This window comes from Gopherus evgoodei, chromosome 1 (assembly GCF_007399415.2).
Source record: "Gopherus evgoodei ecotype Sinaloan lineage chromosome 1, rGopEvg1_v1.p, whole genome shotgun sequence".
NCBI lineage: Eukaryota > Metazoa > Chordata > Testudines > Testudinidae > Gopherus > Gopherus evgoodei.
In genome coordinates this window covers 35,828,845-35,848,337 of record NC_044322.1, presented here as the reverse complement: position 1 = coordinate 35,848,337, position 19,493 = coordinate 35,828,845, and the positions used below count along the sequence as shown (strand labels likewise).

General features: G+C 48.1%; 2 protein-coding genes across 2 annotated transcripts in view; one reads left to right on the top strand and one right to left on the bottom strand.

Moving 5' to 3' along the window:
- PSPC1 (paraspeckle component 1) overlaps positions 1–8,291 on the top strand; it is a 120,381-nt gene extending 112,090 nt beyond the window's left edge. Inside the window, exon 7 of the mRNA XM_030561428.1 lies at positions 8,057–8,291. Within this exon, the coding sequence (XP_030417288.1) occupies positions 8,057–8,086 (30 nt within the window). The 3' untranslated portion in view covers positions 8,087–8,291. The remainder of the gene's footprint in view (positions 1–8,056) is intronic.
- Positions 8,292–17,826: 9,535 nt separating this feature from the next.
- MPHOSPH8 (M-phase phosphoprotein 8) overlaps positions 17,827–19,493 on the bottom strand; it is a 46,334-nt gene continuing 44,667 nt past the window's right edge. Inside the window, exon 14 of the mRNA XM_030561369.1 lies at positions 17,827–19,284. Coding sequence (XP_030417229.1) covers positions 19,243–19,284 — 42 coding nt within the window. The 3' untranslated portion in view covers positions 17,827–19,242. The remainder of the gene's footprint in view (positions 19,285–19,493) is intronic.

The window sequence follows — 19,493 nt, the reverse complement described above, 5'->3', positions numbered from 1 at the left end:
ACCTGTTCCTGCTGCTTCTCAGTCTGTGATTACCACTACCAATGCCTTTACTAGAGCATATCTCTGCCAGGTGCAGTATTTGTCACTCCTTCCTTAGCTGCACCTGCCAAGTGTGGGAATTCCAGCTTTAAAAGCACCTCCTGCAGAAGGCTATGCGGCTGTGACCCAAGCCAGGGGACCCACGTCCCTGTGCATTGGCTAGAATCAGCAAGAAGCATGCCTCCTACCATGAGGTCTGAGTTAGGAGTGAGGGTATATACACCCATAGACTCACTCTCAGGGTCTCATTGGGAAGGTAGGGAAAGCTCTCCATATCTACTCTAGAGAGAACTGAATCAACCGTGCCCAAGTCAACTAAGTCTTTGTGCTAAGCCCTCAAGTACTCAGAATGTTGTAAGTCTAACAGCCATGATTAAAAGGCTCATAAGAGCAGAGCTCCATCAGTACCAGACTCTGCACCTCCTTCACCAATGCTAACCATACCACCCAAGTCAAAAAACTGGGAGCCAACAGTACCAGTGAAGAATACCCACCAGGAACTTCAATCACTGATGGTACCACCACTACCCTGTACATCATCAGCACAATATTTGCTCCGTTGGTACGGGCAGAGCGACCTTGACTCCATCAAGGGACATGAGCTATGAGGGAAGTTTATCCCTCATCCCCACTACCAGTCACAGCTTCACTCTGTGGGCCTGGCTCCAGCAGAATCAGTCACAGGAGGAACTGTCATCATCTCCTCTGAAGGACATCAGCTCAGGCAGGAAGTTGAAAGCCTCCTGGTATCACTTTGCATCAAGACATTTCCCTCAGCCAGTGGTACCATGCCTCAGGGACCCTTTTCAACCTCTCTTACTTGCCATACTGCAGATCATGGGGCCCATACTCATGGCACACAGCGTGGATGTGATCCATACCTTCCCTCCTAGGGAACAGCCAGAAATTCAACTTGATCCCACAGAAGAGAGGGACTACAAACCACTTCTCCTGGAACTAGCAAGGCTATCCTTATCTCCTGATGAAACAGCCACCCCAGCATCTCAATCTCCTCCAGACAACTGTAACAATTTTGGGAGCTATTATGCAGGGTGCCCGGGAGCTCCAGTTCTTTCTTAGATAATGTCCAGGCTACACGACACAAACTCCTGGACATTCTGAAACCTATAGGGTCCAGCTGCACAGCACTTCAACTAAGTGAGGACATACTGGAAATTGCCAGAGCTGTGTGCCATACACCAGCTAAATGTACCCCCACCCCAAAGAGGGCTGAGAAGCACTACTTCATCCCGGCTAGAGGAGTAGAATTTCTTTTTACTCATGTGGCATAAGAATGGCCATACTGGGTCAGACCAAAGGTCCATCAAGCCCAATATCCTGTCTCTGACAGTGGCCAATGTTAGGTGTCCCAAAGAGAATGAACAGACAGGTTATCATCAAGTGATCCACGCCCTGTCATCCAATCCCAGTGTCTGGCAAACAGAGGCTAGGGACGCCATTTCTGCCCATCCTGGATAATAGCCATTGATGGCCCTATCTTCCATGAATCTATCTAGCTCCCTTTTGAACCCCATTATAGTATTGGCCTTCACAACACCCTCTGGCAAGGAGTTCCAGACATTGACAGCGTGTTGCATGAAAAAATACTTTCTTGTGTTTGTTTTAAACCTGCTACCTATTCATTTCATTTGGTGGCCCCTTGTACTTACATTATGAGAAGGAGTACATAACGCTTCCTTCTTTACTTTCTCTATACCACTCATCATTTTATAAACCTCTATCATATCCTCCCTTAGTCGCCTCTTTTCCAAGCTGAAAAGTCCCAGTCTTACTAATCTCTCCTCATACGGAAGCCGCTCTATACCCCTAATCATTTTTGTTGCCCTTTTCTGAACCTTTTTCAATTCCAGTATATCTTTTTTGAGATAGTATGACCACATCTGCATGCAGTATTCAAGGTGTGAGTATACTATGGATTTATATAGAGGAAATATGATATTTTCTGACTTATATCTATCTCCTTCTTGATGATTCCCAACATTCTGTTCACTTTTTGACTGCCGCTGCACTTTGAGTGGATGATTTCAGAGAACTATGCACAATGACTCCAAGATCTCTTTCTTGAGTGGTAACAGCTAATTTAGAGCCCATAATTGTATATGTATAGTTAGGATCATGTTTTCCAATGTTCATTACTTTGCATTTATTAACATGAAATTTCATCTGCCATTTTATTGCCTAGTCATCCAGTTTTGAGATCCTTTTGTAGCTCTTCACAGTCTGCCTGGGACTTAACTCTCTTGAGTAGTTTTGTATCATTTGCAAATTTTGCCACTTCACTGTTTACCCCTTTTTTCAGATCATTTATGAATATGTTAAATAGGACTGGGCCCAGTACAGATCTCTAGGGCACGCCACTATTTATCTCTCTCCTGTCTGAAAACTGACCATTTATTCCTACCCTTTGTTGCCTATCTTTTAACCAGTTACCAATCCATGAGAGAACATTCCCTCTTACCCCATGACTACTTGTTTTGCTTAAGAGCCTTTCGTGAGGGACTTTGTCAAAAGCTTTCTGAAAATCTAAATAACCATATCTCCTTTGTCTGCATGCTTGTTGACCCCCTCAAATAAGTCTAGTGGCACTGAGCTCCTTGGTTGTTCAGTCTACCTAAATGAGGTCTAAGCAGCCACCCCTCCAAGTGTCTGGATTTGTTGGAGGAAGAAGGTTTTGATACCTACTTATCTTCAGTTTAGACTATCAAAGTATCAGGCACTTGTGGCCAAGTGTGATTGCCTGAACTATTCAAAGTATCTGGATTTCATGGACAAGCTACCCCAAGACAATAGGGCGAAATACCAGGCCCTGATCAAGGGCAGCAAATTGGTGGCTAGGACCACATTACAATCCATGGTTAATGCAGCAGACGCAGCACCAAAGTCAATGGCAACTACCATTGTGATGCACTGTGTGTCATTCCCCTGAGAGGTCCAGAACACTGTTGAGGATTTGCCCTTTGATGAGGCCAACCTTTTCAACACAAACACTGATGAGTCCTTGCACTGGCTAAAGGACTCTAGGGCAATCCCCTGCTCCCTGAGAATATATATACCTGTCCCAAAGAAGAAATACTACTAACATCCTACAAACCAAGGTCTATAATGCAACAGTTCTTCCACCAGCAGTCCTATGAACTGCTTTGTAAAAGACAGCGTACAAAAATTATGATATATTGCTCTTCCTGCATCAACAACTCCATCTCACACCACCTCCCCCAAACTAAAATATAATTTTTGACAGGACACTCAGGAGCTGCAAACCACTAGTTTTGCCATCCCAACCAACCCCACATATCCTTTGATGGCTCCTAGCATTCTTTTTCCACACTTGGAGTGCAATAACAACAGACAAACTGGTATTGGATATTATTAAAGTTAAGAGTTTGTCATGGATATTTTTAGTAGAAAAGTCAGGACAGGTCATGGGCAATAAACAAAAATTTCCTGTCCCTAGTTTTTACTAAGAATAACTGACAAAATGGGGCTGAGCCTGAGCCCGGAAGGAGGGAAAGGTCTAGACACCTGCAAGCTGTGGGGGCCTCCATGGTGGTAGCTAGGAGCTGTGGCTCAGAGCTCCAGGGCCCCTGTCAGCTGAGAGCTCCAGCCCTGCCATCCTGGGGTTGAAGTAGAAAATGTCACCGAACCCATGACCTCTGTGACAATCTTAGCCTTATGTATTATCCATTCCAATTACACAATAGTTTATCTCCCTATACCCTCCAAAATTTAAATACCTCCCCTGCCCCTTTTCAGTGACCATTCTCATGAGGAGATCTTCCATCAGGAGGTAGAATACTTCAACAGCAAGCTATAGAGCAGATATTTCTATAACATCAAGAGAAAGGGGGGCGGGGGTCTATTAGCCATATATCCTAGTACCAAAAAAGGGTTACCCCTTCTCAATCTCCACTAACAGCATGTTTATTTGTAAACTGAGACTTTGTATGATTCTGGTGGCCTCAATAATACCATTCTAAGGAAATGGGACACATGGTTCACAACTTTCGCTATGAAAGATGTTTACTTTCACATGGGCATTCATCCTACCCAAAGAAGGTTCCTCAGGTTTATGGTGGGCACCAACCAACCACTTTCAATACAGAGTATTCCCATTTGTGCCTAGCAACTGCAGTGTTTCTAGTACAGTAACTCCTTGCGTAACGTTGTAGTTATGTTCCGTAAAATGCGCTTTTAAGTGAAATGATGTTAAACAAATTCAATTTCCTCATGAGAATTAATGTAAAGGGATGGGGGTGTCAGGGACATTTTTTTCACCAGGCAACAGACCGAAAAAACACACACACACACACACTTTCCCTCTTTAAACAATACTGTACACAGCAATGATGATGATTGTTAAGCTTTGTTGAGGTGGTGAAGTAAGAGGATGGAATATTTCCAAGGGAATGCCTTACTACTGAATGATTAACTAGAACAGCTGAGCCCTCAAGAGTTAATACGTTGTTAATGTAGCCTCACACTCTACAAGGCAGCACAAATGGAGGGAGGGGAGACAGCATGGCAGACAGACAGAGACGCATACCCTGTGTGTGAGAGAGAGAGATGTGCATTACCCCTTTAAGTACACTGACCCCACTGTAAGTACAGTGCCCTTTTAAGTAGTCCATCAGGTTGAGACAGCAGCTGCTGCCAGCACGCTCCCTCTGTCCCAAGCCCTGTCATGTCTACACACTCCCACCCCGACCCCCGCTCTATGGAGATGGAGTAAGTTAGGGGCAGGAGCGGGGGGGGGCACCCTGACACGAGACCCCCACTTCATTTCCTTCCCCCTCCCTCCCCTCTCCCACCCCCCGCACAGCAAGCGGGAGGCTCCCAGAAGCAGCTCCAAGGCAGAGGGCAAGAGCAACACATGGCAGTGGGGGGAGGGACAGCTGAACTACCGGCAATTGATAGCCTGCTGGACAGCTGCAGCACAGAGAACTTGAGCAGGGAGCTGGTGGGGGGCTGCCGGTTCACCCTGGTTCCAAGGCCCCACCAACTAGCTGCTCTTTCTGCAAGCAGTGGACGCAACAGTCATTATAAAGGAGCACTGTGCAATTTTAAATGAGCATGTTCTCTAATCAATCAGCAATGAAACAACGTTAACTGGGATGACTTTAAGTGAGGAGTTACTGTAGTAGCAGTGCAATTCGGATGGAGCCATTTCACTGTCTTTTCTTATCTGGACGATTGGCTTCTTGCCACAAAGAAGCCCTCATGTCAACCTACTTGATGCTTTAGCGCTCATATTCCCTAATCTGTGGGAGTTTAGAAAAGTTTATCCCACCTCCATCACAGACTATAGAATTCATAGTAGTGACCCTAGATTGAATCTGGGCAAGGGTTTATCTCCCAACCATCAGATTCCACGCCCTAAGCAACCTGATAGGCCAGGTTATGTGAAACCCTCAAATATCAATTTGGCTTTGCCTCTCTCTCCCGGGACACATGGCTTCACACATTTACATCGAACAGTTTGCCAGATTTCACCTTTGCTGTCTGCAGGCTTGGCTGTGAACATTATACACACCAATCAAACACAATAGGAATACCATAGTAACAACTCCCACTAAGGTCAGGTCCTCACTAACATGGTAGGAAAGATACCAAAACAGTATATATGAGTGCTCCATTCCTCTCCCCCAACACCGGACAAGACGATCATTATGGACAGTCACAGGGCACTTTGGACACCCCAAGGAGAAGACACATCAATCTTCAGGGGCTCAAGGCAACCCAAAAAGTTTGCAAAGCCTTTCTACCATTCGTTTGCTTTCATCATGTATTCAAATCACACAACATAACTGTAACATAAACAAGCAAGGAGGAGCAAGAACTAGCCCTCTCTGTGTAGAAGTGGTCACTTTATGAAACTGGTGCATCAGAAACCAGATCACTATCAGGAATGTACCTTCCAAGAACACAGGATTCATTGGTAGACTGCCTCAGCAGATATTTCAATATCGCTCATGAGTGGAACATGCTCACTACTCAATTGTGTAAAATTTTCTCTGAGTAGGAATGCCCCACTTTGGCCTTGTTTACTTGTCAGACAAATAGGAAATGCAGCATTTACTGCTCCAGGTGAGCTCAAAGGCAGCACTCCAGAGGCAATGTTCTCCTAATGCCTTGAATCATGCCTTCACATTGCACTACTGCCTCACATCTGACAGAAGATTCAACAGGATAAGGCACGAGTAATCCTAATTACCCCCAGATAGCCCGGGCAGTTTTGGTTTCCAAGTTTTCTATGAAAGTCATCCTGCTTGCTGATCAACCTTCAGTCCTTCATGTATTTCTTGACCCAGGAGAGTGGCAGGGTCCAGCATCCCAACACCACAACATTTCATCTCCTTGTTTGGTATTTGGCTAGGCATTAAGCCCAGAATGTCCCTGCTCTGAAGCCATGTAAACTGTCCTTAAGAACAGAAAGGACCCCACCAGAAAATGCAACTTAGCCAAGTGAAATGTTTCTGGTATCTGGGCCCAGCAAAAGCATACATCTCCAGCAGCAGTGGCTATTCGTGTTATTCTACACAATATTCTTTTGCTCAAAACAACAAAATGTTCCCTGAACTCCCTGCAGGTCCACCTGTCACCCATCAATGGATGGGTACTCAATTTTTATTCACCCAGTAACAGATTCTTGAAGGATCTCATTAGAACCTTCCCTCCAGTGAAGAAACCAGCTCCTCACTGGGACCTTACCCTAGTACTTTCAGCACTCACTAAGTCAACCCTTTGAACCGCTAGCTACATGTTTCCCATCCCTCCTGTCAAGGATTGCCTTCCTCATTGCCATTACATTGGCCAGAAGGGTAGGCAAACTCAGGACCCTAACAGCTGGTCCTCCATACACACTATTCCATAAAAACAAAGTCTTACTATGGCTACACCCAAAAGTCTCTCCTAAGATAGCTTCAGATTTTCACATAAGCCAGTCAAATTCATTTACCTGTGTTTTTTCTGAAGCCCATGTGTTGTGAGGAGAGGAGACATTATTTCCTCAACATGTGACAAGCACTGGTGTTTTACCTGCAAAGGACAAAACCCATCAGAAAATCACCTAGACTATTTGCCACTATAGCAGAATGAGTCTGGGGCCAAACTATGTCTGCTCAGAGAATGGAAGTGGATCTCTGGTTGTATGCTACTTTAGTTGGCACATTTTCTTCTTCCACATAGGTTTATATGTCAAAGGAATTCCACAGAGGACCAGTGGCCCTATGTAGAATGTGGGTACAGGTGTGCTCCACATCCCAGGAGTGAGGCATTTGTGTTCTGAATGAAGGAGGCCCCCGTGCATACGTTGGTCAGTTTTGCCCACCAGGGAAAGGGGTCCTTTATTTTGCCCGATATCGTGGGGTGGTTTATACTGTGCCTGTGTGGAACAAAGTTGATATGTAGCTTTCCTTGTAGGCAACAGATGTTTAATCTGGTGTGTCTGACAGCAAATGCTGTGGCTGCCATGTGGTCAAGGAGTTGGGGGCAAGTCCTAGCAGATACCTGTGGGACTAGTTCATGCAGTGGGTATGAGGCTGGTGAGAGTGAAAGAACATTGTCTTGGTAGTGAGGCTATAACCTCGATAGAGTTGAGGTGGGCCCCAATGAAGTCCAGCTCTTGCACTATTGCTAGGGTGGGCTGGTCGGTATTTATTAGGAAGCCCAGATTCGTGAAGAGGGTTACCACCTCTTCGGTGGCTTGCAATGCTGTTTGCTGGGTTTTAGCAGGCAGTCACTTTTAGTGTATAGTGTGACCATCTTGAATTATTGTGTTTCTGATAACCTTGTTGAATTCTCGGAGGTCGAGCTTTGGTCTCCATCCACCAGAGTTCTTGTTAGGGGAAGTTGATGGTTGGGATACAGCAACTTGAGAAGCAGATTGTTGTCTCCTCAGGGCCTGTGTCTGCTACCCTGTGAGTCAAATCACTGCTGTTGTGAATACATTGGCTGGTGGTATCATTGGGATGTAAGTAATTCCTCTGTTTCCTTTTAGGTTTGGGGTTATAGGCTCCCAAGGATCTGAGAGTTGCTCGTGAGTGGAATGAGTCATCTGTCTTTTTGGTGAATAATTTGGGCTGGCAAGTCTTCCACCATGAATTGCACCTCTTCGGGGAAGCGAGAAAGATGGAGCCATGAACTTCTCATTGCAACCACCATCAACACAGATGTTGCAGCCCTGTCCTCAGAATCAAGTGCTGCGAATTTTTCTCCCTTGTCTTGGCAATAAAATTAATCAATTCAGACATTTGTGTGTCGTTCATATAGTTTTGTTAGTAATGTCGCATAGTTGGCTATGCAGAGGTGAGGGGTAGCCATGGAATAAGCCTTATTGCCAAAACTGATCAAGTCCTATCCAGTCTTTACCATGAGTTGTGTTTCAGGGCTACTGCATGGCACATCGCTGGACAGCATTTATCACTAAGAAATTAGGTGCCAGATACAAAGTCGATGCCCTTTATTGGTACACATCTCCTGTCATACCTTCCGTCTGCTGGAGGAGCAGTCGCAGGACTCCATAGAATGACCCTTACAGAGGCCATCAGTGCCTCAGTCATGTGAAGGGCACTTTTTATTTTAAATGAAGCAGATGTATGCAAAAAAATTCACTAGCCCATGCTGTATCACAGGGACCTCCTCAAGGGAGATGGCCAGAGAGGGCCACCCTCTCAAATAAGCCATGGAACAGTTTGAAATCATGCCCTATATTAAGGGAAGGAGGCATAAAGGTCTCCTCTGTGGACAATATGGCAAGTGGGTAGGTGATGTCCCCTGCAGGGGTGGAGGTTCTTCCTCCTCTTCTCCTGATAACACTGAGGGTGCTGGTACTGAAGCTGTGGGGAATTACTGTGTGCTGGGTATGGCCGTGGAAGGCAGTCTCCCCCTTATCTGGGGCATACGACCCATGGAGTCCAGTATACCCATTGGGATGGGAGCGGCATGGGGGGTCCACATACCACTGTAAATACCTGGGGACAGCATAATATGCCACAGGAGAGACGCCTGGGTTGACTGACTCCTGATGGATAGGAGACGATGGGGGAATAGCTCCCTGTTCTTCGAGTGCTTGCTCATATCCATTCCAAGTAGCTGTGCGCGTGCCGCGTGCACGTTTGTCGGAAGATTTTCTACCCTAGCAACACCCGGTGGGTCGGCTGGGCGCCCCCTGGCATGGCGCCGCTATGGCACTGAATATATACATACCCCTGCCAACATGGCCGCTCCTCAGTTCCTTCTTACCGCCCGTGTCAGTCATTGGAACAGTGGAGCGCAGCTTAGCTGACCTCCACTTCCCTAGCTATTCACTCGTTCTAGTACTATTGTGTATATAGTTTTATAGTTGTAGTTAACACTTTTAATAACCTTTGTAAACCTAGTTAGTGTATATAGTTCAGAGGGTTGGGGATTAGCCCCTTTCCCTCTCCCGGTGCCCAGGCCCAAGCCTGGTTCACTTGGCTTCAAACCGTGCTCGGTCTGCCGGCGGCCGATGCCAACGGGAGACCCCCATGATTCCTGCCTAAAGTGCCTGGGGGGATCCCATCTGACAGATAAAAGTGCCGGATTTGCAAGTCTTTCAAGCCGCGGACAAAAAAGGAGCAGGACTTTCGTCTAAAGCGGCTCCTAATGGAAGCAGCCCTTACTCCTCCGTCTTTGGCACCGAGCGCCTCACAGTCCAGGCCGGGGAGAAGTGCCTCATCAGCACCGGAGAGCACCGGCACCGCCAAGATGCCCCGGCACCAGCCGTCACCGGCCCAGAAACCAGCCCGGCACCACTCCCTCTCCCTGCGTGCCAAAAAGGCCAAAGCTCCTGCGGCTCCGATATCTACACCGCAGTCTGAGCAGCAGCCGAAACCAAGTCGCCCGGCACCAACAACTGCCACGGCACCGGCAATCTTAGCACCGTTGACTTCGGCCAGGCAAGAGCCGTCGAGTCCGGTGCATGACAACTCCCCGGCACACGCCGAGGTCGAGCTTATTGTTCCCACCACGCCAGAGACCTTTTCGACGGCGAGGGAACTCATTGCTCTAACGGAGCCCACCCTGCCCCAACCCCCGGCACTGCCGGTGCGGGTTATTGCGTCAGCAGGGAAGCCTGCCTTAAGTCAGGCCACCTTCCATCGACGCTTCAGGCAGGCGCCACTTGAGATAGAGGTCTTGCCAGCGCTCCCGATCTCGCCACCGGTCCCAATCTTGACGCCGCTCGCAGTCCCTGTACCGATCTCCTCCTCAGCACCAGTTCTACTCGCGGTACCATTCCAGATCCCACTCTCCGGACCGATACTCCAGACGGTGGTCCAGCTCCTGGCACCATTCGCGCTGCAGCCACTCCCCCCGTAGAGCTTCACGATCCCGGGCGACCTCCCAGCACTGCGCCGGTTGCAGGTCCCGGTCAACCTCTCGGCACCGGTATGACTCCCGGTACCGCTCTCCTGTAAGGCATGACGTTCGATACTCTACGCACAGGGCTCCTCCTCACGTGCACTCTGCTCCGCCATGACCATCACGGCACCCATCTGAGTCCTCGCACACTGATAGCGTCGTATATGGAGATTCAGAAACGCAGAGCCGTGTCCTCCAGGAGCCTCAGGGTACGGAATAAGTGCCTCAGTGGTCCTTCTGGACGCCTTGGGCATATCACCAGGCCCAAGGCGAACCCACAGTTCCATCTCGTTCCGCCCCATTGGAACATCGAGCACCACAGGCCACTGTTAGCCGCCCTCCTCCAGCGGGTACGGATGACTCGGCTCTTGCACTGGATCCTCAGGTTTTCCAGGACCCTAATGCTCCTCCAGAAGAGGAGTCACTCAATGAGCCAACCGTGCCGGGTCTGTCGTCGTCCTCTTCACCAGACGAGGCAGTAGCTGGTACTTTTACATCGGGCCCACCCCCGATCGACCTCTGAGCCCACCAGGACCTTCTCTGGCGAGTCGCGTTAAACATCAACCTTCAGCTGGAGGAGGTCCCGGAGGTGGAAGACCCGGTCATAGACATACTATCGGCAGATGCCCCAACTCGGGTGGCTCTGCCATTCATCTGTTCCATCCAGGCCAAAGCAGACACCATTTGGCAATCCCTGGCATCTATCCCTCCCACAGCCAGAGGCGTGGAAAGGAAATACATGGTACCTTCTAAAGGGTATGAATACTTATATACCCATCCTCCTCCATGCTCTCTGGTCATCCAATCTGTGAACGAGAGAGAGCGCCATGGCCAGCAAGCCCCTGCCCCAAAGTCACGGGAGGCTAGAAGGATGGATCTATTGGGGCGAAAAGTTTACTCCGCCAGAGGCCTCCAACTACGGGTGGCTAACCAACAGGCTCTACTCAGCAGGTATAATTATAATACCTGGCAATTTGTGGGTAAGTTCGCTGAACTGGTCCCACAGGACTCCCGCCCGGAATTCCAAGCCCTTCTGGAGCAAGGGAAGAAAGTGGCACGGACTTCTCTGCAGGCCTCACTCGACACTGCTGATTCGGCGGCCAGAACCGTGGCCTCAGGGATTACAATGCGGAGAATATCGTGGTTGCAGGTATCAGGCCTACCTCCTGAACTGCAACGCACTGTTCAGGACCTCCCTTTTGATGGACAGGGCCTTTTCTCTGAGAAAACGGACACTAGACTCCAGAGTCTCAAAGACAATCGTGTCATCATGGTTTCCTCCGGATGCATACTCCGCAAACCCAACGGAGGTCCTTCCGCACCCAGCCTCAACGCCCTTACCCCCCGCCCAGACCACGACAAGACTTTAACAGGAGGTGTGGTCATGGGAACTGCAGACAGCAATCGGGTTCCCAAAGGGGCCAGAATAACGGTCCCACCAAACCATCAGAGGGACCAAAACCGAACTTTTGAAGGTGCGCCCGAGAGCAGAGCACCAGTCCTTCCCCAGGATCTTCTTCAGTTTTCCAACCGCCTTTCCTTCAGGGACCCCTCTCACGAGCAATTCCTCTGGCAAGAGGTTCGTACGCTCCTTTCCATCGGAGCTATAGAGGAGGTACTGGAGGAGTTCAGGGCAAGGGGTTTTACTCCTGATATTTCCTAATCCCCAAGGCGAAAGGGGGTCTCCGACCCGTCCTGGACCTATGCCGTCTCAACATCTTTCTGAAGAGGTTGAAGTTCCGCATCGTGTCCCTGGGGACCATCATCCCATCCTTGGATCCCGGAGACTGGTACGCTGCTCTCAACATAAAGGACACATACTTTCACATCGCCATTTACCCTCCGCACAGATGGTACTTACGGTTTATGGTGCGCAACCAACATTTTCAATTTGCGGTCCTCCCTTTTGGTCTCTCTACCGCCCCGCGTGTCTTTACAAAGTGCATGGCTGTAGTGGCCGCCTTCCTCTGCCGTCGTTGTATACACGTTTTTCCTTACTTAGACGACTGGCTTATTCGCAGGACCTCCGAGGTTCAAGTCACCAGGCATGTTGCTATCGTCACGGACCTATTCCAGCGGTTGGGCCTGATGATCAATCTAGAGAAGTCTACTGTAGTGCCCACTCAAAGAATAGAATTCATTGGGGCCATTCTAGACTCCACACTCGCAACAGCCTGCCTTCCACTACCCCGGTTTCGGGCACTAGTTTCGGTCATAGAAAGCCTCCAAACTTTTCCGCACCTGCCTCAGCCTTCTCGGTCACATGGCCGCGTGCACTTTTGTAACCAAGCACGCCAAACTACGCCTGCGTCCCCTTCAAACCTGGCTTGCCTCAGTTTACCGCCCGGGGAGGGATGCTATAGACATGATCGTCACCGTTCCTGAGAGCGTCTTAGGCTCCCTGAACTGGTGGCTAACACCTTCCCTGGTGTGTGCAGGGATACCATTCCAACCGAGACAGCCCTCAGTGTCCCTAACAACGGACGCGTCGTCTCTCGGCTGGGGGGCACACCTAGGCCATCATCGCATGCAAGGCCTCTGGTCATCTCAAGAACTAGCGTTGCACATAAACGTCCACGATCTGAGAGCAGTTCGCCTCGCATGCCAGACATTCCAACATCATCTCCCCTTTCTCAGGAGGCGATCCAACTGTGGGAATTTTGTATAGCCCACTCTATAGACCTTGTAGCGTCCTTCCTCCCAGGGGTCCGGAACACTCTGGCAGACCATCTCAGCAGATCCTCTCTCTCTCTCTCCCACGAGTGGTCACTCTGCCCGGACATTGTACATTCCATCTTCCAGAAATGGGGCTTTCCCCACATAGGTCTATTCGCTTCCTGCAACAACAGGAAGTGTCAGAGGTTTTGCTCCTTCCAGGGCCTTGCCCTGGGCTCAATATCGGACACCTTCCTAATCTCTTGGGTGAACCATCTGCTTTACGCCTTTCCACCTTTTCTGATGGTGCACAGGGTTCTCATAAAACTTTGCAGGAACAGGGCTCGACTGATCCTGATTGCCCCTGCGTGGCCCCGACAACACTGGTACACCACGTTGCTGGACCACTCAATAGCCAACCCAATCCCCCTACCCCTTCATCAGGATCTGATAACACAGTACCACGGCAGGCTTCTCCACCCAGACCTGCGATCCCTCCATCTAACAGCGTGGCTCCTGCATGGTTAACCCAATCGGAGTTACGATGCTCTGCCCCAGTGCAAGAGATACTCCTGGGTAGCAGGAAACCTTCTATGCGGTCTACTTACTTAGCCAAGTGGAAACGGTTTTCCTGCTGGTGTTACTCGCAGAATGTTGCCCCTGCGGAGGTTCCTATCCCTACCATTTTGGACTACCTCTGGTACCTAAAGCAGCAAGGCCTCGCTATCTCACCTCTGCAAGTGCACTTGACAGCTATTTCTACTTTCCACCCCGGAGAGGGTACTTACTCTGTCTTCTCCCATCCTATGGTCTCAAGGTTCCTCAAAGGCCTGGAGCGTCTATACCCCTTAGTGCAACGCCCCGCCCCTTCCTGGGATCTCAATTTAGTTCTGACAAGACTTACGCTCCCCCCCGTTCGAGCCATTGACAACCTGCTCACTCCTATATTTATCATGGAAAACAGCCTTCCTTGTAGCCATTACATCAGCTAGGAGAGTCTCTGAGCTTCGGGCTCTGATGGTGGACCTGCCATACACGGTGTTCCACAAGGACAAGGTGCAGCTACGCCCACATCTGGCATTCCTCCCCAAAATAGTCTAGACTTTTCATCTCAACCAGGACATATTCCTACCAGTCTTCTTTCCCAAACCTCATACATCTTGTAGGGAGCAGCAGTTACATTTGCTCGACATCCGTCGGGTGCTCGCCTTCTATATTGACGTACAAGGACCTTCCGCAAAACACCCCAACTCTTTGTTGCAGTGGCAGACCGGATGAAAGGTCAGCCCGTCTCCGCTCAGAGGATTTCGTCCTGGGTAACTGCGTGCATTCGCACTTGCTACGAGCTAGCTCATACCTCTCCGTGTCATATTGCCACACATTCCACCAGGGCCCAGGCCTCGTCGACTGCCTTCTTAGCTCAAGTACCTATTCAGGAGATATGTCGAGCAGCTACGTGGTCTTCAGTACACACCTTCACTTCCCATTATGCCCTGGTGCAGCAGTCCAGAGACGATGCAGCCTTCGGCTTAGCAGTTTTGCATTCTGCAGTTTCTCACTCCGACCCCACCGCCTAGGTAAGGCTTGGGATTCACCTACTTGGAATGGATATGAGCAAGCACTCGAAGAACAAAAGACGGTTACTCACCTTTGTAACTGTTGTTCTTCGAGATGTGTTGCTCATATCCATTCCAAAACCCGCCCTCCTTCCCCACTGTCAGAGTAGCCAGCAAGAAGGAACCGAGGAGCGGACGGGTCGGCGGGGGTATATATTCGGTGCCATAGCGGCACCACGCCAGGGGGCGCCCAGCCGACCCACTGGGTGTTGGTAGGGTAGAAAATCTTCCAACAAACGTGCACGCAGCGCACGCACACCTACTTGGAATGGATATGAGCAATACATCATCTCGAAGAACAACAGTTACAAAGGTGAGTAACCGTCTTTTCTTCCTGATCTTCCTCCTACAAATAATGAGTGGGACAGTGAGTGATGTTGGGGACGCAGGGAGACTTGGTGCCGAGGGTATCATTCTCATATTGGTACCACGAATAGGGGGATCAGGGCAGAGTCAAATACCAGAACCTTCTTTCTGAGGAACTGCTGCTGCTGTGCTGGTTTGATTGGCCCCTGGGCTGCCTCCTTGTCACTGCCAGGGCTGCGGACAGGAAGGCAGCACTGCTGGCTGCACCTCTATGCATGCTGGGTGCGCCTTTGAAGAAGCCGCCTTTTGTAGCAGTGCCGCGCTGCCATTTGTAGATTGCGGGTGCAGAGGCCAGGGTTTTGGTTTCCCCTTAGTGCCTGTGTCGAAGCCGGCTCTTGTAGGGTCTCTGGCTTGAGCAGTGCCAGGATTTTCCACTACTTTGGCTCCCAGTGCTGGTATTGCATGCCTGCTCACGGAATGAATATAAAATGCGGTGCGGCAGCATGGGGTTTTGATTTCCCCATAGTACCTGTGTTGGAGCCGGCTCTTGTAGAGTCTCTGGTTCTAGCCGTACTGGGGTTTTCCACCACCTCGGCTCCCGGTGCTGACAGCACAGCCGGTGCAAGCACTGGATGCCTGCCCACGGAGCAGCTGTGGATTGTGGCGTGGAGTTAGGGCTTCAAAGTCTCTGTCTGCAGCAGTGCTGGAGCTCTCAGCCACCGGAGCTCCCAGAGCTGACAGCACAGCCAGTGCTATCATCATCTGCAGGCCGGCTTTTTGTTTTGTTTTGTTTTCCCCCTCTGTGGTGGGGACCCAGGTGCTTCCTCGAGTGATGCCCAGCAAGGGACTTCAATGTGGGGTTGGAGAAAGCACTCCTGTCCGAAGCTGCAGCTGGCAAAGTGTGTGCGCGTGGGGGAAGGGGGTGGGGTCCCAAGTCTCATGCCCCGACAGGTCTGAGAGACCTCTCCACTCCCTGCCTGTGAGCCTGAGGCAAGGCAACACTTTGTTAGCACCTGCATCAGAGGCACTAACACACAGGCAGCAAACACATTGAGTGTGGCTGTCAGGGACAGACATTCCAAGCCTTGGAGGCAAGGTGTTGAGAGCCCAGGAAACCGGGCATTCCCTTTGGAGGCATGGGAGGGGGCTTTTGCCATCAAAACGGCTGTTTTTCTGAAGTTCCTGGCCATGAGGGTTTTGTGGTTGTTTTTGTTTTTTTTTTAAACCAAGAAGAAAAGGAAAGGGAAACAAGCTAACTAGCTGCTAATAAGGAAACTAAATAACTGACTAACTACAAAGTAGTGAGGTGCTGCTGATTGCTCTGACTCCTAGTCAAGGGCGGTAGAGAAGGAACTGAGTGGGGGCTGGTCCCACAGTATCGGTTAACTGCCTGCAGCAGCGCGAGGTAGGAACCACGCATGTGCAACCCAACCAGCATTGCTACTAAAAGTTTCCTACTACGAGTACGGGGGCGCACGAACACCTAAAGGGGAGCACCCAAAGGGACAGCACTCAAAGAAGCATCCATTCATTATTTCTGCCCCCCCATGCTCCTGCCCCCCCCCTCCCAAAAAACCGGCAAATTAGTGACTATGGTAACTTGGAGAGCAGCAACAGCTGTTCCTGGAAATGTTTTAGGTTAGTTTTATGTACTTTGCACTGGAGAGAGTCATTTCTAAATGGTGACTATGTTTATAAAATAAGACTGCTTAAGATAATCTGTTCAAAGATCTTTTGTTCCAGTCCTCACACAGCTCTTGAATTCCTCCAACCTCCATCATTGAAGGTTTCAGTATGAAAGATGTCACTGTGTAGTGCAGTCTGGCACATCCATCATGTTTTGTTGAAAGTACCATGCATACATATGGAATTGTAAAACTAACTGAAAAATTACTACCCTAGTCAACTACACGTATGAAAATTGAGAGATTCAGGAACAGATCCTGTTCCTATTGAAATCAATGCAAGCTTTTAGCAGGAGCAATGCCGCCGAAGACCCAGACCGCCGCCGGGCCAGGGCTCACGGGGCCCCAGCAGGTCCTGGGGCTAATTGTCCCCCCCCACACACACTACACACACAGAGCCCTGGCTTTAAGCCCTACAATTCCTGTAACGCACGTATGCCTATTAGCAACCCCACTGGCAGCTGCCTCAAGTGCCTGGGGAAAGCACACATTAAAGAGAGGTGCAAGATTTGTAAGAACTTTTGGCCTTGCACCCAGAAGGAGAGGGATATCAGGCTCAGGGCTCTCCTTATGGAATCCGCCCGGCGTAAGTTTATCAGCACCTCGACATTAGCGCAAAGTGCATCACCGGCACCACTGCCCACCCAGCACCATTCTTCGTCGCTGGTCCCTAAGAAGAGGGCTAAAAAACACAGTTCGCCAATGAAGAAGGTGGCAGTGAGCAAAGAGCCTGCCCCAAGTTGCCCATCCACACTGAAGCCCCATAGTCGACCATCTCCTGCTGACTTCCACTGGAGCAAGTTCTCTGAAACTCGGGGTTATTTCACAACAGCAGAGTTTAAGATGAGTAAACTGCTAACAAGGTGACTCACGTAATGTGAAAAGTGCACTTATACAAGATTCCGAAATGCATGCAGTTGATTGTACTTGATCCTGAACTGGTGTTCACTTTCACACATCATCTGTTATGTTGAAGTAATAAATGAGGTATTTAACATTACAAAATTTGTGCAGAGTAGCTACATCTCCCCCAGAAAAGACTTGTTAATTTCCATACATAGTGTTTAAATAAAAAAGGATAAACAGCTATTTTGATACAAAGTAGAATGTATATTTGCAAAGGGCATGTGTCACTATTCTAGTTTTATTTAGTTTAATGTGACATTCCACAAGACTGAAATCATGTGAGTTAATTAAAACTATTGTAAGTTGGTATCTAAAAAGTTTCATGTTTTTAAAAAGTTAAACCCCTCAGCTTCTCTTTCAGAACCAGAAGCTAAATCTGAAGTTACATAAAATCATAGTTCTTAAAAAGGATACATAGTACAGTTGCACCATTTTAATGGTGAGCACTCCAATACAATAAGCATTCCTTCCACAATAGTTTTGGTAACAATATAGGCACATAGCGGCATGTAAATTACACATAGCAACCAGAACAGCAAAGGCACAATCTGGATTTTTACCTTTCAAAGTGACGTTTAATTTACAAACAAAAATATTGTTTTATACTTCATGCAGAAGTTTTACATTTGTATTTAACAGCACAAAACCATTACAGAAATGCTGTCATCTGATAAAACAGGTCATTTAAATAAAAGATAGCAGCTCTTTGCATTGATGAACTAATGTCTGGATTAGAGGGCTATATATGAAATCCCACTTCAAAGGGTTGAGAGGGTCTGAATCCTGTGAGCATCCTTTTGTGTACAAAAGTATTGTCTGGCAACTGAAAGTAATTACAAGTTTTCTAGTTTATTGTAGGTATGTATTTATTTTCCTCTATGTCTACACAAGAAGACCTGAAAGATAAGATTATCTGTAAAACTATCAATTGTATAAAAGTAGATTTTAAACTTTAATATAAACTATACTTTCAGAACATACTTAGGCATTACTTGAAGGAACCATTGTTTAAGTGTAACTGCTAGCTTATTTTTGTCATGAAGTCCCACTGATGACAGATCTCCTTTATTGACCCTTAAGAATGCAGCCCTTAGCAACTCAAGGTTAAATCTGTAATGCAGCAACTTTGAAGTTAATTCTGCCTACGGCTCCAAGAATATGACAGTTCTGCATTTTACATAGAAACATTACCATTAAGACAAGTAGAAAATTTTTGTTTACAAATGAAGATCTTCATAATTATTAAAAAAGACACATTTCTTCTAATTTTCTTAACTAGCTCTTATATGCACCATTCCACATTGTGGAAAAGCTGAAATATGCAGTCTGGACTCACTCTACAAATTAAAGAAAAAATGGAATTACGGGTATTGGCACAAATACTTACATCTACACCTGTACAAAATAAAATTGACAACCCCTTCCCACCAATTAGAGTAGAACATTCATCTGCTATCCAACAGGTACTTTCAAATACAGATTGCCTGATTAAATGTGGTAAGGTGGGAACACAATCTGAGAATAGTGGATGTGCCAAAAGTTCCAAACTGCTTTATCCGTCTTTAAATGGAGGGAGGAACCAGAAGTATGTTCAAAGAGGTCAGTGAGATAATTATCCTTGCAACTTCATGAGGTCACTGCAACTGCACTCTGTATGCCCCTATTAGCAACTTTACCTGTAAGAAGGAAAAAAAAATGCTTCAAGTGACCATCCATATATCTTGCACAAAGGTAAAAGTACTGAGTAAAAGGGGAGGTAGAGGAAACTTGCTAGTAACTGAAGAAAATGGAGTTTGTATAATATGTACTTGGTGGATCAGAATTTCTTGGACCCATATTCTAAAGTGAACAGTTTGAAAACCAAAATTCAAAGGACAGTACTTAC